This window comes from Hylobates moloch, unplaced genomic scaffold, assembly GCF_009828535.3.
Source record: "Hylobates moloch isolate HMO894 unplaced genomic scaffold, HMol_V3 SCAFFOLD_16, whole genome shotgun sequence".
In the NCBI taxonomy this organism is placed as follows: domain Eukaryota; kingdom Metazoa; phylum Chordata; class Mammalia; order Primates; family Hylobatidae; genus Hylobates; species Hylobates moloch.
Genome location: NW_026652291.1, coordinates 28622607 through 28644346, shown reverse-complemented (window position 1 = coordinate 28644346; position 21740 = coordinate 28622607). Strand labels below are relative to the sequence as shown.

Here is a 21740-nt window from a genome sequence, read left to right as displayed (position 1 = left end):
AGAGTGAAAAACAAGTGTCTGAAGTAAGACTTCTGTTCACATTCTAGCTCTGCCACTTACTAGCTGTGTGAGTTTGGGGAAATTACCCTCTGAGACTTGGTTTATACGATACAGGGTGACAGTTGTTGATCCCTAGTGACTTTTCTATGCTTGGAGTCTTCTTGCCTTAGTGAGTTTAAGAAGATCCAGGCTGAACTAACTTTCTTGGAGTCTTGTGATCCTTTCCATCACAGATAACCCTTGGCTTCTGACCCTAAGAGGTTGCTACGGGAGCACAGGGTACCCAGAAAATTCAGATACCAGGGACAGCTTTAGCGAACAGATGTGAAACCACTGAGGCCCTGGGGACTCTCTAAGGCCTTTAACCCAGCCCTTGTGTAGTAACCTCAGCTTGTCAAGAAATGCAACGACCCCACAACTAAGGAATCTGAATCTGCCGGCTAAGGCCAAGGAATCTGCATTCTCCCACAAGACTGTGATTGATGCTAACTACAGGTAGAGGAGAGGGGAAGCGTCTTAAAGCACACACTCGGCTGTCTCTTCCTAAAGTTCTTGGCTTCAGCCTAGAGACAGTGCCTTTCCCACCATTTACAACTGTATGGCATGAGGGAGGCGGAGGGTGCGTTCAGTGCCCAACGCTCAGGGGCCACGCACCACCGTCGGTTGTACTTTCACCTTCCTCTAGGCCAGCCGACCCTCCCCAAGCATTGCCTCCCACGCCCACGTCGCGGTCCCACCCTGGTCCGCGGGGTCCGGAGCGTCCAAAGCCCGGTCTAGGCAGATGGTCTAGGGGTGAGCTCTGCGCACCCCATTCCCACCAGTGCAGGCAATCGAATAAAACAGGGTGACTTTTACCCTTTTCGTTTCCAGAGGTAGTGATCCCCCATCTCAATCTCTAGATGTCCTCCTGTAAGAACTGTAAGCGCTGGGAGGGACTCTCTGCCCTCACTCACTGTGACCACCTCGGCTGAGATATGGCGAAACTGAGGCCTACAGAGGGAAGGGAACTGCTGAATGTCCCAAAGCAACACAGGCACTGAATCCGGTCTAGAATCTCAGTGTTCCAGGCCAGTGCTCTCGGTCCTACCGGCTGAGGGAATCTGCGAGGAATCCTTTTCAAGAAATTCCCGACCGCAGGAATTCCTTCTGCGCTAGGAATCTCCATGGAGTTTGCGCTCCCTTTGGCACGTTGAAAACGTCCTCCACAGATTCGCACCGGCTCCGCGGTGCCCTGACAGCTAGGTGAGGAGGGAGCGAATGCCCACCGGCGTCCTCGGGGTACCTTGGGGCAGAGGGACCGCCGCGGGGGGCGGAGGACTGGGCGCGAAGGCGCTGGCCCTTTAAGGGGGGGACGGAGCGCATGCGCGGCGCGGGCCGGAGTCGAGCCCGGTGGGCGGCTGGCGGGCAGGGGACGCGGTCGGCGGCAGCGGGGCCCAGGGGCGGCGGGGCTGCAGCAGCGGCGGCCCCAGCTTCGCCGAGCCGCGATCGGCTGGTGGGCTCCTCGTTGGCGGGCTCCGCGTTGGCTGGCTGCTCCCCAGGCACCAGCGCAGCCCGCGCTTGCCCGGCTTCATCACTCGCCTCCAGCTACATCCGCCGGCCGAGGCTGCGCGAGCCTCCAGGCTTGCGGTCCCCGCCCCGCGGTCCTTCCTCCACCCTCAGCCAGGGCAGCGGCAGCCCGAGCGAACAGCCACGGAGCATCCTCCGCCCGCCCCGGCCGCGCCACCGCCCATGCTGCAGCCAGTCCCAGGCAGCGACCCCGCGGCCGGAGCCCGCCGCTCGGTGACCTCAGCCTGGCCCCTGCGCGCCGCCCGAGCCGGTCCCGCTGAGCCGCGGGCCCCGTGCCCTGCGATGGCTCGGCTGGTGCAGCGCGGCGCCAGGTGCCAGCCGTCCTCCCGCTGAGACGCGCCCGGCTGGGGACCGGCTGGGCCTCGGCGCTCGCAGCCTTCGCCTCCCCGCCGCGCCCGCTCCCTTTCTGGGGACTCCGCTGCTGTTTCTGGGGACGAGGGAACAGGGGGCCCAGACAAAGCCCACTTTGTGCGGGGAGTTGGCCGCGGGCGTGGAATGTGCGCGTCGGCGCGCGCCCCCTCCCCGCGCCCCGCCAGCTGCGAGTCTTGGCTCCCGGACTTGTCTCGTCGCGTCGGAGAAATCGCCCCCCCCCCCCAGCGCCGCTCTCCCGCCCGGGGGTCCTGGTTCGGAGCTCGCGCGGCCGGGAGTCGCCTCGGTCTTCCCTGGGGCGTGCGCAGATGTGAGCGTGCGAGAGTTGTGTAGGGGATTTTGTTCCCTCCGAAACTGAGACCGAGGGCGCCCAGTGGGCACCCGTGCCTTGACTCTGTCCTTTCTGCAGCCGCTGGTCCGAGCTGTCTGGCCTCAGTTTCCCTCCGACTTTTGTCCGCTCTGCCAGCCCTCACTGCTGCCAGTCATTGTTCTCGCAGTTAGATGGGGGTGCTTTGTGACGGCTGCCTAGTTGGGGTGTGTTCTCTTTATTCCGTTTTTCAAACAGAGCAAGGCCTCCAAGGCTGACTCCAGACAACCCACCCCCTCGAACCCCACTTCACCTTATTGCACTGATTTTTTTATCAAGTAGTATTTTATTGTACGGGAGCCACGCCCTGATTTCTTAAAGGCGCCTTGCACTCTGGCCATGTGTTATCTCTGCAGCTGGTGTGTGGGAGGCCTCTTGTGAGCCACTTGTTTTCCCGCCTCCACCACCCCCCTCAAGGATTTAGGGATGCCAGGGGGGAAGAAGGTGGTTGGGGGTGGCAGCAGCGGTGCCGCTCCAACGTCCGCTGCAGCCACCGCCCCCTCTGGAGTCAGGCGTTTGGAGACCAGCGAAGGAGCCTCAGCCCAGAGAGATGAGGAGCCAGAAGAGGAAGGGGAAGAGGACCTGCGAGATGGAGGGGTCCCCTTCTTTGTCAACCGGGGTGGGCTACCTGTGGATGAGGCCACCTGGGAAAGGATGTGGAAACACGTGGCCAAGATCCACCCCGATGGAGAGAAGGTGGCGCAACGGATCCGTGGGGCCACAGACTTGCCCAAGGTGAGACACACGGGTCGGGGGTGATAGCATAGTCCGGGTTTTAGTGACCTTGGGGCTAAGAGTAAAGCCACACTCTCCTCCCACGGGGCAGAGGACCACTGGCTCGGTAAGATCTTTAAAATGCAGAGATACCATACCTGTCCAGGAGAACTTTCTGTCACTGCCATTCTAGGAGGGAGGTTCACATACCTTGTCTCCAGGAGGCCATGCCCGCTGTCTTTTAAAATGCCCACGTTTTACAGGAGGGGACAGCAGCAGATGGAACTAACAAACACACTAGGATGGCTTGACGTCTCATTTGCTTGATGACACTTGCCAAGCCAGAGAACTGTGAGCAGACAAATGTAATGAATGACTAAGGAGATGCAGGGCTTCATATGTTGAGAAAATATTTTCGTGCATTATGTCATTGAATTCTCCCAACAGCCTTGTGACGTAAGTACAGTTTGGGTTCCCATTTTACAGATGAGAAAGCTGAAAACTCAAGTAGGAACTCAAGATCCCACAGCCAGTAAGTGGCAGAACTGAGATTCAATTTCAGGTCTTCAGGAGAAGGGGTGGGGGGTGTGGTGGAGGGAAGTGTCCAGGTCCTCTTCTCTGTTGGGCACTAGATTCAAGGACATTAGAAGAGGTCTTATGGAGAAGCATAAAATGAAATAATTTTTCCGTGTTGGCTGTAACTCCTCCTCCATGACAGCTATCCTTCAGTTGTGTCACCAATGAAAGCAGAGGCTGTATCTCATTCATCTTTGTCTTCCCAAGGCCTCCTGTGTGCCTGGCACAGAACAAGCACTTGTGTGTGTGTTTGCTGAATGAAAGGGTATTTGAGAGTTTCTGTGCTGTACGCTGCTATATGGAAATACATGCCTGATATTTAAAGAAAAAACAAAAAAACATGATCAAGACTAGGAGGCGGCACTTTGCCAAATGCAGAGGCCTGAAATCTCCAAAAAAGAGCCCTTTGGACTGAATTCAGAGCCCAGTGCTTAGCCCTGCCTGCCCAGGTCAGAAGGAAGGGGGCTAGGAAGAATGGAAGTTACTATGAATTAGACATGAGGACAAGTGGCCCGTTTTGTTTTTACCAAGTTATTGGTACAGCTATCAGGAAGTGTCTTCTGGGAAAAAGAGAATCAAAGGTTGAAGGTTAAAATACTGCCTAATGTTTCCAGAGGAAACAAAATGTAGATTGATTTGGAATGGCCGCATAAATGTGCTCTGCACTGACTTACTATTTATTTAGCTAATCCCCTAGAGTTGGATGTTGTTTCCAGTTTTATTCCTAAAATGAATACTATGGTGAACATTCTAAAATGTAAATTTGGGGGTTCATCTCTGATTATTTCCTTGGGAAAAATTCTGAAAGCAAAAGTATTGCATCAAAGGATATTGACATTGGTAGGAGTCACCTGCTTATCTATATGGCCTCTTCCACCTATTCGAGATGTAGTTTTCTTATCAATAAAATGAGGTTGATTGTGGGGAAGAAATGAGAGACTGTGTGTTAAAGTATTTGACAAACTGTAAAGCCCCAAAGCAGTACCTGGTTATTGGATATCAGTTACCTTTTTTTTTTTTTTTTTTTTCTTTCTTTTTTTGAGACGGAGTCTCACTCTTTCCACCAGGCTGGAGTGCAGTGGCATGATCTTGGCTCACTGCAACCTCCACCTCCCTGGTTCTAGTGATTCTCCTGCCTCAGCCTCCTGAGTATCTGGGATTACAGGCACCTGCCACCACACCTGGCTAATTTTTGTATTTTTGGTAGAGATGGGGTTTCAACATTTTGGCCAGGCTGGTCTCAAACTCCAGACCTCAGGTAATCCACCCACCTCAGCCTCCCAAAGTGCTGGGATTACAGGCGTGAGCCACCACTCCTGGCCAGACATCCATCACCTTTACTCGTGTGCTTTATCAAGCGGCAAGACTAGGTTTTGCTCAGATCATTTGTCCCGATGAGGCCAGAGTCACACCCTGCTCCCACATGAACAAGTTGGGCAGCTCTCCAGCCATCTTGCTTATGTCTAAATCAGGCCATGAAAGAGTGTGAATGGTTCCCTGCAGAACTGTCACCACTCCTGGGAACTAAAAAAAAATAGTGAGCTCACTAGTAACTGGTCTGTAATGTCATTTTGTCATCTTCAGTCCTCATGTACAGGAAAGACATGGATGAAGGAAGTCTAGGGGTGGGGACTGTGTTGTGACGGACCCCTAGACTTCCACCGCTAGGATAGAAGGAATTTTGTGAGCGATTTGGAAAAATTTGAACTTCCCCCTCTTCCAACCACAGATCTCAGATAAATCGCATGAGTCTGCATGAGATCCCTCCTCTTCCTGGGCCCTGAGTAGAAAGGTACCCTTAGAGTCTGAGAGTGCAGTGGAGTCCAGGAGGCCTTGGAGAGAAGCAGCGTGGGTTGGGTGCCTGGGTGCCAGGGTGCCAGTGGCAGAGAGGGCTGACCCCGCCCTTACCATCTCTAGGGGCCATGCCACTGGAGCTGGCACAGGGGCATTCCCTACAGCGGCCACACCGTGTGGGGCTCAAGAAGTGTTTTGTTGGGACTGTACAATGCTTTAAAAGGCCACTTGAGCCAAAATTTAAAATTGGGAGATTTCTCACCTAAAGATCCAGATTTTTGGCATCTTTTCAGAAAATAAGAAGACTTGGAAACACATGGGAATCTGCGGTCCCACGTGGCAGCTGTCAGCTGGGGCTGGGAAGTGAGTCCTACTCCCCCATCTTGCCACTGTCTCCACCATTCACCTACCAGGCCTGCCTGCCCCGTGTATGTTACTTGCCCGGCCCCTGCATGTGGTTGAGTCTGGGACCCCTGCAGGCTGGTGTCATAAAAGGAGAGCACTCTGGAGTCAAAGCTACCATGTTCAAATCCTTAATCTCCCATAACTACTTATATGAGGAAGACAGGCAACCTTCTTATGCCTCAGTTTCCTCAGCTGTGAAATGGAGCTAATAGCAATGCCCATCAAGAGGATATTAGAGGAATTAATGATGCAAAGCATGTGATGCTTCATCAAGTGCCGCTAATAGATACCCAGTAATGAAGCGGGGAGTGAGTGTTCATCGACACCCCACTAGCGCTTTGGAGAAGCAGCCTTTACAGGGATGATGCCAGTATGTTATAGGGCAACAATTTCTAGAAAGATCCCAAATCCAGCAACAGCTTAGGCTCCTTGATAAGAGTCTGTCCTTGATGTTTCAGGCTTCACCCCCTCTAAAAGCTTAGTGGCCACTGACCCCAGACCCAGTTGCTGAAGGTCTTTTATGGTCTTTTATGGCTCAGCCCACAGAGCTCCTGCAGAATGGGAATTTGGACATCTCCTCTAGTTACTTATTATGACTCCAGAGTGCTTTCCTTTGATTTATTTATGAGGCAGAGTCTCGCTTGGTCACCTAGGATGGAATGCAGTGGCACAGTCATGGCTCACAGCAGCCTCTACCTTCTGGACTCAAGTGATCCTCCCACCTCAGCCTCCAGAGTAGCTGGGGCTACCGGTGTGCCCTACCATGCCTGGCTAATTTTTTTATTTTTTGGTTGAGATGGGGTCTCTCTATATTGCCCAGGCTGGTCTCAGACTCCTGGGCTCAAGCCATCCTCCCACCTCAGCCTCCCAAAGTGCTGGGATTACAGGCAGGAGCTACTACACCCGGCCTGGACATCTCCTCTAAAAGGGTAACGTTGCCGGGATCAGTATGCGTGGGGCACACTGATAATGATGACAGTGAACACGAATGAAGTCTGTGCTGTGTGCCAGACCCTGCTCTAAGGTCTCGACCTACAGCATCTCATTCCCGCTATAAGGCTGATTTTGTGTTGGTGCCCGCTTTACAAATGAAGTGTCTGAGGCACAGGGGAGGTCAGGAGCTTCACTCAAGTCACGACTAGGCCGGGTGCGGTGTAATCCCAGCACTTTGGGGGGTCGAGGCAGGTGGATCACTTGAGGTCAGGAGTTCGAGACCAGTCTGGCCAACGTGGTGAAACCCCATCTCTACTAAAAATACAAAAATTAGCTGGATGTGGTGGTACATGCCTGTGATCCTAACTACTCTGGAGGCTGAGGCAGGAGAATCACTTGAACCCGGGAGATGAGGGTTTCAGTGAGCCGAAGTTGTGCCACTGCACTCCAGCCTGGACAACAGGGTGAAACACTGTCTCAATAAGTAAATAAAGTCACGACTGTAAATGGCAGAGCTCAATATCCATAGTGATGATCTAGTTGGAGACTCAGCCCTATTGCCCTCTAGGCCACACTTTTTGGGCACACACATCCAGCCGCAAGCTCTCCCCACCTCCCCCAGGCCTCATTGTGCTAGGCTGAAATAGACCCCTCCAGTGAGAATGTCTCAGTAGAACTCAGGCCTAGGAGTTCCTGGAGCCGGGGGAATCCTTGGCCTTGGCTGTGGAGGAGGAGTGCTCCCTGGGGAGATCTGGTGGCTATACCACTCCCCCTTACCGTGCCCCACTGAAACCCACCGCTCAACAGTGAGGAAGTATTTTCCGACTCCTGTTTCCGAGGTGGGGGTGAGGGGCAAGACCTAAAATGGGCCTGGTCATTTGCATGTACAGAACCTTTCTTATTTGTGTTTGAGCGTACGAGTCTATGTGGGTCATGAACATTCAGACAAAAAGGTGTAGGTGCTGCGTGCAGTGGGGTGACGTGAGTCAAGGAGCTAGCCTCGCTGATGGTGGCTTTAAGGTCCTGCCTCTGAATCCCCATGTATTTTCTTGACTCTTCCTTCTCCCAGAGCAGCCAGCTCTTGGGTCCTTTGTCTGAACAGCAGGTGCCAGTGCTTTCGTGGGTACTGCCTGGCCCCGGCCCAGGCCTGGCTCTGGGTGAATGATCCAGTCCTGGGACTGTAGCTCCCTGTTTGCAGCTTCCTGTGGGAGGGTGTACTACAATCTTTATCCCAAGCTCCTCAAGGTCACTGGATCCCCACTTGTGCGTGGGGATGATCTGCCTGCTTCCCTGCCTGGCAGGGGCTGCCACCTGCAGAGATCAGGTGACTGGGTGGATGTGCCATGCTATTTAGAGTAAATTGCTAAGTAATTCCTCTAATTCCTCTTCCACCTCCCCACCCCTGTATCCTTGACATGGGGAGGCCAGGCCAGGCCCTGGGGCCCATTTGGCACAGAGTGGCCAGACAGGAAGAAGGGGGAGCCCCCCACCCCGGTTTTATCTTGCTGTTGACTGTAAATGGTGGTGGCAATTTGGGGAGGGGGAGCAATGTGAAAGGGAAATGGCTCCCTCCAGACAGAGGTGTCAGCAGCTCAGGAGCCAGGGCAGCCAGTGCGGTTGCTAGGGACTCCCCAGACAGGAAGAAGACTGACGGGAGGGAGAGCAAGGAAGTGCAGGCGACGCTGTGGCCCTGGACCAGGGCCCCTTCCCTCCTGCGTCTCCACCCCTTAGAGTGAGGAGGTGTCTGTCAGACACTGTCCCGTGTGCCTGTGCCATCAGCAACACCCCGGACATGAGTGTGCAGTGATAACTGGAGTGTCACTTCCCTCCTTGTCGGAGCCCCAGCCCCTGCGGTCACATTATTTAAAAAGCTGGGCTGGCATCTCCACCGCTCAAGAGCCTCCCAAGGAAAGGAGGAAAAGAGCTTCGTCCTTCCCTCCTTACCCAGCCCTACCCCCTTCCCTTCACACGTGCCCCTGAGCACAGACTGTGACTCTCTGCAGCCCCGTTGGGTGGGTGGGCTCAGTGTGGCCTTGGAGGGCCAGGTGGAGTCTTGAGGGCAGGGGATGGGACCTCTCTATGTGGGGAGCCTTACAGCTACTGTGCTGGTGGCCAAGGGGGAGCCCTGAGGGGTGGGCCTTGTCCCTGGAAGTCTGGTTCTTCTACCCAAGGAAGTCTGTTGTGAAACCTCGGAAGACCCTAGCTGATGTATCTCTTGGCCTCCTCTGCCTCACTGACTTGTTGCAGCCAAACTGCCGGATCCAGGCTCCCCTGGCTGGAGAGGGGCCCATACTGGCATAATGGTCTCTTTTCTGGAGACTGGAGGCTGAGAGAAGCCTGGGGGTCAGCTGTTCCTGACCTTACCCCCAGCAGCCTCCAGGCTCCCAGGCATCGGGAAGCACTGCCTATTCTCTCCTCCGCCATTTCTGGGCTGGGTGCCGGAAAGTGCGTTCTGGGTAGGAAGACTGTCTGGGTACCTGGAAACCTGTACTGATTAGGTGTGGAGCTGGCAGGAAAGAGAAGACTTGGAGGAGGACCTGGGCCCTCTGTGCATGCCCCAGCCACAGAGCTACAACAGCAAGACCTGTTCCAAAATATGTCTTTCTGGCCTGCTACCGCTGACCGACTCCTTGACAGTTCAAGTTGGCGCTCTGGAAGGCATGGCAAATATGCCCATGATACTGGCTGGGTCCCCTACCAAGGATGCTCACCCCCCTCGGGACCACTCCCAAAGCCTAGGGCACCACCTGAGAAGACAGGACCCCGGATATACCAGCTTTGATCCGGCACTTGAACCAGGGCAAACTTCAAACCTAAAATAACCCCAATGGTATATTCTTAAGTCTTGAAACTAATGAATATTTAAAATTTAAAACAGTCAGTGAATTAACCCATGTTTTTCTGAAGTTATTAAAGAAGCATCAAATTGGAACATCAACATACACTCTGAATGAGGAATGCTGTTAAGTCCCAGGAGGGAAGGAGTGGCTGGGCTGGGGCCCTGGCAAGAGTCTTCGAATGAGGGGGTGCCAAGAAAGGAAGCTCAAGTGGGAGGGAGGGGAGGCTGTGCCTCCCCAGGGTGGGGCGCCTCTGGGGCCAGTCCTAGGTGTTTGGTGGACTGGAAGCTCCAGGGTGAGCCTCTTCTCGTGACCGGAGCTCTTTCTCTGTCCCCAGATCCCCATACCGAGTGTGCCTACGTTCCAGCCGTCTACACCTGTCCCTGAGCGCTTGGAAGCTGTGCAGCGCTACATCAGGGAGCTGCAGTATCCTCTCTGGTCAAGGGTCACGGCCACCTTCTGGCCGGTGTGGTGGGCCTTGTTTCCGGGCAGAGCTGGAGAGGTATCAGCAGAGCCGCCTCATTCCACAACACCAGGGCAGCCATTCACGTGACATCTCTGTGCTCCCTGGTGCTGTGGGACGCGGCGCGTATCCCTCCTGGGTGTCAGAGGAATTTTGTCTGATGAGTGCAGGGCCCACTCCGCACTCTGTGCCAGCCCCCTCCCACTCCTGCCATGTGATGGAGTAAAGAGAGGAAAATGGGTCCTGAGTGACTTGCTGGTGGGGTGGCCAAGTCTAGATAGATCTCCTGCTCTGTTGTCCTCCCAGCCCTAGCAGAGGGGGAGGGAGGGAGCCGCCTTGGTGCTTTTAAAAGTCTGGTTTTGAATAAAGGGAAAAATGGCAGAGAAAAAGGATTTTCTGCTCCAGAAGGTAACTTCGGGATGCTAGAATTTTCTCCTGGTTCTTCTCCTTTTTCTTCCCTAGCAGTAGGATGGTTGGCCAGCAGGGGAAGAGCTGGGCTCCCTGGGTCCAGATTCCTCTGTGTCCCTGCTCTGGGCCCTCTAGCCCCTGCACTCTGCCCCAGAGCTGTGTGTCCTGGGTCCTCTCTCCCAGGCTTGTGGCTGCAGAGGTCAGAGATGGGAGAGCTAGGCATGGGTCCTGGGTCGGGGGAAGCCAGGCTGATGACTGCAAATCTGGTCCAGCTCCTCACTCTGCCAGTGGGGGAACCGGTCCAGTGAGGCAGGTGGCTGGCTCAGGAGCAAAAGGCTGGTTGGACCCCCTACCCTAGCCTCCTCTCAGTTCCTGTGGCTTCTCAGCTGGTTGGAAGATGAAGTGCTGTAGGGAGCTGTTCCCAGCCACAGCCTCTTTCTGGCCCTCGCCGAACTGGCCGCCTGCTCCATGTCTCTTGTCCTAAGAAGAGAAGCCAGGGGAGAACAAGGGAGAAAGCCAAGGAGGGTGAGGGAGAGGGAAAGAGAAGGGGGTGTGAGGCGGGGAGAAGCATTCATGCTGTGCCCCCATCTCCCCTCCAAGAGACTTGGCTCTTGAGCTTCAGGATAGGCAGGGAGAGAGAGTCAACCTCCTTCAGGCCAAGCTAGGAAGCCCTTAACCTGTGCCCACAGGTACAATCACACAGGGACACAGTTCTTTGAAATTAAGAAGAGCAGACCTCTGACAGGGTAAGTATGGGAGGGCCAGTCCTCTGCCCCAGGGCTGGCTTGGAGCCTCTTGAAAGCCCTGTAGTGCACCTTGGAGTGGAAGTTTATGGGGCAGTCAGGGACTCTTCCGAAGGAAGTCAGCCTTTGGGGACAGGTGCCACCCTGGGGCCTTACAGATGTCATAAAGAGGAAAATCCGGCTGAGATGAACAGCCAGGGCTGCCTTGATGGAAAGGAAATCCCGGGTCCATGCTGAGCTAGAGGGTGGGAGAGCCGCCCCCAGCTCTTGCCTTGGCCAGGAGAGGGGGTGGTCCTAGGTGGATCGCAGGTGAGCCTCAGATCTTTTGTTTTTTGGTGAGAGGTGGACCTTGCAGGAGAGAGCCCTCCCCCTTCTCTGTTCTGTGGCTGCTGCACTCCCCATTGCTGGTACCCATTGCTGGTCCCCATTGCAGGGTACTTGCATGGTCACCCCATTTGTCTTACTCCATGGACTCTTTTCTGGGCATTGAGTAGAAGGCCCAGGGTCTGAGAACAGGGAGCTCTCTGGAGAGAATGTTGCATCTCTCACTTCCCATCCTGCCACCCCGTGTGTAGCCCCCTGCCTGGATTCACTTCCCCTGGAAAGTTTTTGCCCATGAAGCCCCGAGGGCAGAGGAGAGTGAAGAGTGAATGCCACAGCTGGGTCTAGGGGCTCAGCCCAAAGATGCCCACAGGCTTAAGACCCCCGGGCTTTAAAAATTCATGTGAATTGGCCAGGCACAGTGGCTCACACCTGTAATCCCAGCACTTTGGGAGGCCGAGGCGGGTGGATCATGAGGTCAGGAGTTTGAGACCAGCCTGGCCAACCTGGTGAAACCCCGTCTCTACTAAAAATACAAAAATTAGCTGGGCGTGGTGGTGGGTGCCTGTAATCCCAGCTACTTGGGAGGCTGAGGCAGGAGAATCGTTTGAACCTGAGAGGTGGAGGTTACAGTGAGCCGAGATCACGCCACTGCAGTCCAGCCTGGGTGACAGGGCGAGACTCTGTCTCAAAAAAAAAAAAAAAAAAAAAATTTAATATGAATTTTACATCTTGCCCCACACATAATCTATGTTTGCTTCTTTGTGAAAATGCATTTAAATGGCTTATTAGCAAAATTACTTAATTACACCCTCTCCAAGGCCCTGGGTGGAGTCCACCCTCCCTATCCCCAAAGCTTTGCTCTTGTTGGCCTGTGGCTGCTGTGTGCTGGGGAACCACTCCAGCCTTACTTGGCACAGAGGAGTCTGGGTGCCCTCCTGGGCAAAGCCAGTGACCAGGCTGAATCCCCAGGCTGGGGACACAGGGAGGAACCAGGCCTCAGGGAAAGGCTGTCTTAAAATGGCCTGAATTCCAAGTTCAGGAGCAGATCTGTAGTCAACAGGCAACTATCTGCCTAAGATCCCACATCCAGGCTCAGGCGGCTGCAGGGAGGCAGTTGCAGTCAATTAACAAGCTCCTGGGGGAAGCCATGGTTGGGTCAGGGGTGTCCACCGTGCTTCAGAAGGGAAGAGATCGATGCTGACGTCCCTCCTCCCCCCACTGCCTCGCAGAAGGCCCCAGCCTGGTGGCTGGAGAGAAGTTGCCCCCAGCTTCTGCTGCCCTCCCCCAGAGCTCTTTGGAGCAAGAGCCAGGCGTGGGAGGTGGAAGTGAAAGGAGGGAAGAGCAGGGAAAGTGGGCCTTCTTCCTATCAGCAGTGGCCACCTCTTTCCCACCCCCTCAGGCTCCAGACGTCCGTCGGGAGTGTGGAGGGAGGTGCTGGGCCTGAGCTGAGAGCAGCTTAGGGGGCAGCCTCTGTCCTTCTAGCATTTCTAGTCCACCCTGCCCCCTCCTTCTCACATTCCCCTGGAAGGGGCTGGAGGCGCTGTCCTTACTGACCTGCCTCCCTTTCCCACAGGCTGATGGACCTGGCCAAGGAAATGACCAAAGAGGCCCTGCCAATCAAATGCCTGGAAGCCGTGATCCTGGGAATGTATCCTTCCTCGCCTGGAGGGGAGGGGTCCGGGCTTCTCTGGGCCTCAGCTTCCTGCTCTGAAAGTGAGGGTGGGGGAGGCTGAATGGGCTCCAGGGCTCTCCCATATGTAGTCATCTGCTTGTCCCCAAGATGGAGAAGCACCTCACTAAAGTGGAAGAGCCCCCCCTAAAGTGGAAGAGCCCCCCCAAAATGGAGGAACCCCAAGGTCCCAGTACCCTACCCCTCAGTTGCTACCTTCCCAGGCTTACTGGGAAGCTCTTTTTTGAGTCACGTGGACACAGGGACCCTGTTTTCTGAACCCCAAATCGGCACAGTGTCTCACAAAGGCAGTTGTACCATTTCCAAGAACTAGACAGTCTGGGAGGCACAGTTGGAATGCCCAGATGTTGGCATTTCTAGAACATGTTGATTTCTGGACGAGATATTAAAGCAAAACTGCCTTAAAAAAAAACCACAAACAAGGTTTTCCAGTCACACCCCCGCCTCCAACCCAAAGGGCAGAAGTGGGGCCTGTAGCTGAGTCACGAGGGTAGCCCTGGAGACAGACCAGCCACCAGGAGAGGCTGTCCTCCCCAGCCCCACAGTCAACAGCAGGAGAGGAGGAAGTGTTTATGGCTGGTTCTCCAACCTAACTGGTCAGTGCCTGAGCCCTGCCTTTTCTTCTCAGTCATTTTATTATTAAAAATGTCATAAATACACGTGAAACCTAGAACAACATCATGAACTCCCATGCACCCATTACTCAGCTTCACCAACTCAAAGCCAATTCTGTTTCATCTCTTCCACCCTGCCCATATTCTTTACCAGCTTTTAAACATTTTGCCTGCGCCCCTGGGGTAGGCAGCCCACTGGGCTCAGTGCTGCAGAGGAGCACAGATTAGGTGGGAGCCAAGAGGGTGACACGGAGGGGGTCTGATGGAACAGGAGTCCCATCTGAGGGCAGGTCCTAGGAGGACTGTGATCCAGGAGTCCATCCCCACCCCCCACACAGACATGCCTGCCTGAAGTTCACACAAAGAGGCTGCGGGTGCCCTTCTCTTCCCGCAGAGATCTCGGAGGGAACTCCACTATGGCAGCCATTTGCTAACAGGGCAGGCCCATTTCTGGAGCCTGACATCCCTGCCCTGTTTATAGGGTTCTTTGCTAGGATAAGCCTGAGGCCACCCAAGAAATTCAGGCTGCAGGCAGTGCCTCCTTCATGTCTCCATGTTCACTTCTCCCTCAGGGGCCACACACCAAAGTGGAGGCTCCCACCCTCATAGGAGAGAGACGGGTCCCCTTCCCCAGGAGGACACAGAAGTCACTCCAGGCAGGGTCCTATGGTCTCGAAGCTTTTCAGGGGTCACCTGGTGGCTTGTGGGCAGGAAGAAAATGGGAACAGCCCCCATCTGGGTGAGGGGCTCCTTCTCAGTGTCCCCACAGCTCCCTCAGGCACAGCACGCGCCGTGGTTCTCACGTCTTGTCCTCGCCGCACTCTGAACCTCTGCAGGGCCAGGCTGTGCATTTCTCATCGCTGTATCCTTGGTCACTTACAAGGAGTCAGGCTCAGTAAGCATTGGTGGAATGAGGGTAGCGCTGGAGGGACCGTGGCATAATGTCTCAACACAGACTTTGGGGTCAGGTTGACCTGGACTTGAATTGTGGCTGGGCTGCTGACTCACTGTGTGACCCCCAAGCAAGTTCCTTAACACCTCTGAGCCTGGGAGTCCTCCTCTGCAAAGGGGGATAGTGGCAGTGTGTAGAGTTGTTAGGGCAATGGGCCGAGCCGGTGCCGTGAGACACAGCACAGTGCTGGACATGGTGTCTGCTGCACGCTTGTGTCCATTCATCTCCTTCTACCCATTTGTTCAAGAACTTTCACTGAGTAACTGTTGTGTGCCCGGCTTGATGCTGGGCCCTGAAGAACACGACAGACAAGGGCCCTGTGCTTGGGAGGTTTGCATTCTAGTGGAGGAGACAAAATAAGCAAGTAAGGAAAAAGAAGCAGTAAACACTGGTCATGGTGAGAGTGCCGTGGAGGAGGTGGATGGTGGCACAGGCTCAGCTTCAGTCCTGAGCAGGAGCCAGCTTTGGCAGGCAGGGGAAAGGCCAGTGTGAGAAACTCAGGTGGGAGGCTCCAGGGGCTGGAGAGGTGAGCAGGTGGGGCAGAGGTGTAGGAAGCGGGAGTGGGCCTGGGGCTGGCTGGGGGCACCTCCCAGGCCTCAGGAGTGCACGTGATTGTATTTGAAGGGCCACAGGCAGGGGTGTATGTGGATATGGGGAGAGGACAGGATGAGGGTAAGAGAAGAGTGAACAGAACTGCCTGCATCTGTGAGGAAATCCATGTGTGAAGGAGAAACAAAACCCAGAAGCCGTGTCTGCGGCCTGCCTGTGTGTGCCAAGGTGTGGGATGGAGGATAAGGGAGTGAGGCAGGGGAGGCAAGGCCTCTCTTCCATCCTTGGGCCACTGGGCTCTGGAAAGCCCTGCAGTGTGGCACCAGCCCTGCTTGACTTTCGAGCGGTGGCCACAAATCCCTGGAAGCCCCGTGCCTATTCGAGGTTCCCTTTATTGAGCTCCTGCTGGATACCAGGCTCAATGCTAGATGGCAGGAATACCAGGAGGAGACGCCAGGCGTATGGAGATGAGCAGGAGTGGTGTCTGCACCCCGAGGCTGGCGGTGCGTGGACCCCGTGGCTCCCGGTCCCAGTCCCTCCCGGTGTGCTGGCCCCGTGCTTCTCCCGGTTCTTTCCTTAGCGGGGCACTGGCCAGTTACCTCACCAACAGCATGCCCACCCTGGAGCGCTTCCCCATCAGCTTCAAGACCTACTTCTCAGGGAACTACTTCCGCCACATCGTGCTGGGGGTGAACTTCGCGGGCCGCTACGGTGCGCTGGGCATGAGCCGGCGCGAGGACCTGATGTACAAGCCACCCGCCTTCCGCACGCTCAGCGAGCTTGTGCTGGACTTCGAGGCCGCCTACGGCCGCTGCTGGCACGTGCTCAAGAAGGTGAAGCTGGGCCAGAGCGTGTCACACGACCCGCACAGCGTGGAGCAGATCGAGTGGAAACACTCGGTGCTGGACGTGGAGCGCCTGGGCCGCGATGACTTCCGCAAGGAGCTGGAGCGCCACGCCCGTGACATGCGGCTCAAGGTCTGCCCGCCTTGCACACCCTCGCCCCCTCCCCCGCCCCAGCAGAGGCGATGTGAGGATTGAGAGGACTGGGGTGCTGGGGCCTTGCTTAGTGGTCGTTACCGTTCAGGTGGTCCCCTGGGGTGGGCAGACCAGGACGGCTGCGGAGGGAGGAGGTGGGTGGGCTGGGTTTGGATGGTGGTAGGTGTTGGACACGCGGAGACGGGGGCTTTGCTGTCAAGGTCATGGTGGGGAATCACGGCCTGTCTGGAGGGTGTGGTCGGGTGCTGTGATGGGCAGCCTCCCTACTCCTCCTGTAACGCATGCTGACTCTGCCCCTCAACCCTAGCAACCATTAAAGGACTAGGGGGTGGTCAGAAGAAAGGGAAGTCAGACCATGTGGAAGACAATGAGGGCAGTGTTCCTTCTTCCTCTTCCCACCCACACTTGAGCAGGAGGTGATAGGGAGTTGGGCTGGGGGCTGTTGTACCCAAAACAGCTGGGCTGAGCTGTTGAGCCCTAGAGCCTTTCAGCGGGCAGAATTCTGACCTCTGCCTGGGTTCTCCTGGGGCTGCCAGGGCCCCCTGCTGGGTATCCCCATAGCTCAGTCACTGCTGCACTGTGACTGCCCCTCCAGGCAGCCTGGAGCCTCCGCCTCAACCACCGATCTCTGCACTCCCAAGTGCACTGCTTCTCTTGACAGCCCTGGGAGGCCAGCAGGTGGTAGGTGGTAGCTCCATTTTCAGGGTTGGAAGCCCAGAGTCTTGCTCGCAGGCAGTGAGAGGCAGATCGGACTGGAGCTCAGCCTCCTGATGGGGTGATGGGGAACCCAGGTGTGTTGCAGGTGCCTGCAGGTGTCCTGGCAGGGGTTTGTAAGAGCTACGGCTGCCCTAGCCATTGCCAGCCCTAGGCCAAGATCTCCTGGGGTGACAGTGCCTTCCCCTAGGGCAGAGGCAGGCTGCAGCCAACCCTGCGTTAGACAGGGGCTGCTCTCTTCTGCCCCTGAGCTGCCGCTCCCCACCTAGCTCTGGGTCCCCCAGCACCCTGGCTCTTGCTGCTCAGTTTGCTATTGTGTCTTTAAGGCATCAGATTGGATCTAGGCTGAGAGCCAATAGTTACCTAGTGTTTAGAGCTGCAATGGATTCCCAGCCTATTCAGTGCTAAACACTCCCCTGTGTTACTTGCCCCTCTCCAGCACTCCCATGTTTTGAAAACTCAAGTCAAGCTGACGGTGCCATATAAACGATGACTCTTTTGTTTTTCTCATTTTTTTCTTAAGCAGAGCTAAAGCTACCAGACTGACTTCTCAATGGCTGGAGATAACCAGCATCACCCTTGGGGTGAGTGGGATCTCAGCCCCAAGTTCAGCATGGGCTGCTCCCACAACTGGCACGTTTACCTGGCCTTTGTTGGGGACTTTCTGCAATATTATGGTATCTCAGTGATTTCCCCCACTTCCACTCTGCCTTCAAGAGCCCGCAGGGATTGGACAGCCCCATGGAGGAACTCCTGCCCTGGCAGCTTTAGTGCCTGGGAAATAGGTTGGGAAAGATCCAGACAGGGAAGAGTCATGCTTGAGGTTCCCCGGGTCTTCCCCAGGGCAGCCTCCAGGGACCTGTGGCTCCTGGAAGGGGAGGTTGGGCTCCAGGGCAGCCCTGGAGTGATGCTGTTGCTTCCTCCTCTGCACCTAGATTGGCAAAGGGACGGGCCCTCCCTCTCCCACCAAGGACCGGAAGAAGGATGTTTCTTCCCCGCAGCGGGCCCAGTCCAGCCCCCACCGCAGGAACAGCCGCAGTGAAAGACGGTGAGAGAGGGATCATGCCTGGATGGGTCCAAAGAGGGTTTTTTTCCTTTCCTCTCACCGTGTGGGTCCCTCTTTTTTTGTATCTCTCTCCCACCCTTCTTTTTCACTCCCACCCAAGGGAGGTGACTTGGGATGGTGGGTTTAGAGGTTTGTGTATTGACATTTCCCACAGCAAGGCAGTTCTACTTCCCCAGAGAAACCAAACTCTGCTAGCCCACTAGTCTGAGTGTGGGTTATGTGAGAGAAAAGGTGGAAAGGATGGGGTCCCTGCAAGGCAGTGAGCCTCCCAGGAATGTCATGGGGGAGGGCCTGAATATTAGATGGCTTTGAACATAACTTTGCCCCCCACCCAAGAGTCTGGTTTTTGTCTGTATCTAGGTAGCAAGAACAAGCCATTGAAATACCAGCTATCCTCCTCTGATTTCAGCTCCTACACATCACTCTGACTCTTGCTTTAAATATAATTGTCATTCAGGAGCCACCTCTCTGGTATGAATTCAGGGGTGGGGTACTAAGCAGGCCTCTGGCACCAAAATATCCATCATCTGTGACTTTTATCTAAGAGGCTTTTGTAGATGACAGATTACCCTCAGAGAGATTCATACTTTAAGCTGTGTACCTACCAACTGCAGCCAGATTAGCCAGCCTCCAGCAGAGAGAAAGCCGGTGAGAGCGAGCCAGGGCTACATTCAGACAGCACAGGCGGGCCAGGTGTACAAAAACACACTTCCATACGCACTGTGCTGTGCGTTGGAGGGCCACTTGGAGAATGTGGTGGGGAAGCCACCAGGCAGCCGCTGCTGGCTCCCCAACTCCATCTCCCTAACAGACCACTCACTGTCCTCCCGCTCTGCTCTCTTCCTCCCACAGGCCCTCGGGTGACAAGAAGCCTTCCGAGCCCAAAGCCATGCCAGACCTCAACGGGTACCAGATCCGGGTCTGAGGCGGATGCCAGCACCCCAGGCCCCACCCACTCCTGAGGGCCAGGATCCACCTGCTGGAACCAGCCTCATGCATGGGGAAGGTGGGGCTGGTGACAAGGCAGGGCAAGAGGCTGCAGGAAGAGTGTGTTCCAGCTCAGCCCCCCAAGCTGTTCTCGCTCCCACTGAGCCAAGCCCCCTAACTTTGGGCCTATAGGCCATTAGTATTTTATTTGGAGTTTTTAACTCTACAACTGAAGTTTAAGGTATTTGGGGAAAACTTAGTCCAAATGGATCTGCTGATGGTGGGAAGGCCAGTGCTTAACAGATCCATGTGCCATGGGGCCAGGTGAGGGAAATTGCTGGTTCTGCTGGTGCCTCTGCCCCTGGCTTCTCTCTGGGAGTTGGGTGCATCCTATCAGTGGGAAATTTCCCTGCCTTACCAGGCCTGTGGTGGGGGGTGGGGGTGGGGTGGAGATGTTTCTCCAGTTCTGCCTGCCCTGGCAGAATCTTGACCCAGGGAAAGGGAAGCAGGGTAGGAGTCCTTCTGAGAAAGGTCTGTGTAGCCCATTAACCAGGAGCTTGGCACAGGCCACATCTGCCCCAAGAGCATGAGCTTGTGGCCCAGGAGAGCCTTCAGGTTCTTGAGGCCCCCGTGGGCAGTGCTGTGTGGGCAGAGGAGGGGTGATTGATAGGAGAGCCCAGGGAAGGACCTCTGGGCAAAAAGTTCCCAGGCCCTAACTGCGTCTACTTGCTCAGTCCCAGCTCTGCCTGTTGCTCTAGCCCACAGGCTCCCTGCGGAGGGTCTGGGCTTGGTGGAGGACCCAGAATGGCACTGAGGCCAGCATGGCTGTGGGAGTTGAGCAAACCCTGGGTGCCAGTCCAGGAGCTGTGGCTGGACATGGGGTGATGGGGCGGGATGCTTGGGCCTGGGTCTCTCCCCTGGCAGTGCCAGGAGCCCTTGCTGGAGAAATCAAGACCAGACTAGGATGCTTGTGCCCCAGGCCTGCCTTCCATCCTTTAACAGCCCATCTTGGCTTGGGGTTGCAATGACGGCTGGGCCAGTCACTTGTGGCAGGGCATCAGGGCCCTGGCAGGGAAGAACCTAGGCACCTGGGGTTGTCCCCAGCCTGCCTGTCAGCATGAGATACCCGGTGGGAAAGTGAGAGGATGCGGAGAGGTTGGCAGAGCCGGGGGTAGGTTCTGGAGGCTCAAGCAACAAGGAGGTGCAGGCAAAGGGTGCAGTGCAGCCACTGAGGAGGGACAGCTGGGAACTGGGGGATGCAAGTGAGAAAGGGATGTGGGGGAGCGTTTAGGATCAGGCTGCTTGAGGAGTAATGGCTTGCCTACAGCAAAGATTAGATGGCTGTTTGTCAGGAGGCGGTAGAAAGGATTCGGATTATGGAAGGGTAAATGGATGAGATGACCATCAAGGTTTTGTTTTACTGAGAGGCTGTAAGTCCGCCAGGGGCAGCTGTCAGTAAGGCTGCAGAAGGGCTGGGGGGCTACGTAAAGAAGATCAGAACTAGGGTTGTAAACTCAAATGACGAGCAAACAGTGAGAAGGAGGGCTGAAGGGCTGTGTGGGGACTGTGGTTACCTGAAGAGGGCACACCCTGTTAAAGGGGCCGCAGCTGCTCAGCTGTTCTTAATAGTGCCGGCCCTGTGTTACCAGATTGTCTGCTTTGTCAGAGGCCAGAATTCTGACTTTTTATGTGAAATAGGATTTCTAAATGCTGGTGATCACTTCAAAAAAACTTAAAAACCCAATACTGGCAAAAGAGGATGCCAGTTTGCAATCCCTGAAGTAGAGAGAGCTCGTGCTGGGGAGAAGTCCACCAAGATGCTTTGAGGTGGGCTGTAGGAAAGTCCTGTTTCTCAGAGCTGGGCTGGGCTAGGGTAGGATCCTTGCAGCTGAGGAGGAGGAAAAGCCACTGAGTCCCCTCCCAGAGCGGGACAAACCAGAGGCCCTTTGCAGTTGCTGGGTCACCAGCGGGGGTGGCATGGAGTACAGACAGTGTAGCTCTTGGCCTGCCAGGGAGACGGATGGTGCCTTCGAAGCAAAGAAAAGAGGAAGGGAAGGCAGAGCCAGGGATGCCTTTGCTGATGAGAGTGCCTGTCAGGGAAGGCGCCATAGGCTGGCAGCTCTTCAAACCAGCAGTGCTTGACCGAGAGCCAGATCCAGCATGGCCTGGCCAGAGGCACCCTGGGAGGCCAGCTGGTCAGTCCCTTGCCTCCCCAAGTTCCTCCTGGGGTCAATGAGCCCTGGGAGGATGCCTAACCTAACTCCAGCCGGACTAATAGGGTCATGGTGACCCCTGACTCACCATCCCGTCCCAGCTTTCAAGGAGTGGGGGTAGTGTGGTCTCCATGGTCCTACTATGCCTAAGAAGAGATGGCTCGCCTTGGGAGGTGCCAGGCTGAAACTAGGTCCTTTCTGGGTCTGGATGCTGCCGCTCATGAGCAGGGGCGTGGCCTCAGCCGCCTCTGGGAGCTTCCCGGGAATGACAGGGTTTGAGGGGAGTAGATATGAGAGGGAGCCGCTCCTGGTTCTGGAGTCTTAGGAGGTTCTAACTTGCAGGATCCTTTCCCAGAGCCCTCCGTGGAGAAAACAGCAAAATGAAGCCCTTACCTGCTTGCTGTCTGCAAGGGAGGGAGCCGAGCCCCAGCTGATAATCCCCCAGCACTCACCCTTCCTGAGCTGACTTCAGGGCTGTGGAGACCAGCACAGGACATAGTGGTGCTTTTTAAATTTAT

At 55.5% G+C, this 21740-nt stretch overlaps 1 protein-coding gene across 1 annotated transcript; it reads left to right on the top strand.

Moving 5' to 3' along the window:
- Positions 1-1369: 1369 nt before the first annotated feature.
- On the top strand, positions 1370-21732 carry VASH1 (vasohibin 1). Its single transcript, XM_032134980.2, has 7 exons — positions 1370-3037; positions 9899-9987; positions 11122-11178; positions 13073-13147; positions 15900-16281; positions 17952-18064; positions 18935-21732. The coding sequence occupies exons 1-7, from the start codon at positions 2729-2731 to the stop codon at positions 19005-19007; spliced, it is 1098 nt and encodes a 365-aa protein (XP_031990871.1). The 5' UTR covers positions 1370-2728; the 3' UTR covers positions 19008-21732.
- Positions 21733-21740: the final 8 nt, after the last annotated feature.

What these genes read in the sequence shown, in the direction of transcription:
- VASH1 (XM_032134980.2), top strand. Translation starts at nt 2,729, where the DNA reads ATGCCAGGGGGGAAGAAGGTGGTTGGGGGTGGCAGCAGCGGTGCCGCT. An exon ending in GGGCCACAGACTTGCCCAAG is followed by an intron (nt 3,038 to 9,898) that starts GTGAGACACACG and finishes CTCTGTCCCCAG; the next exon opens with ATCCCCATACCGAGTGTGCC. An exon ending in AACAGCCGCAGTGAAAGACG is followed by an intron (nt 18,065 to 18,934) that starts GTGAGAGAGGGA and finishes TTCCTCCCACAG; the next exon opens with GCCCTCGGGTGACAAGAAGC.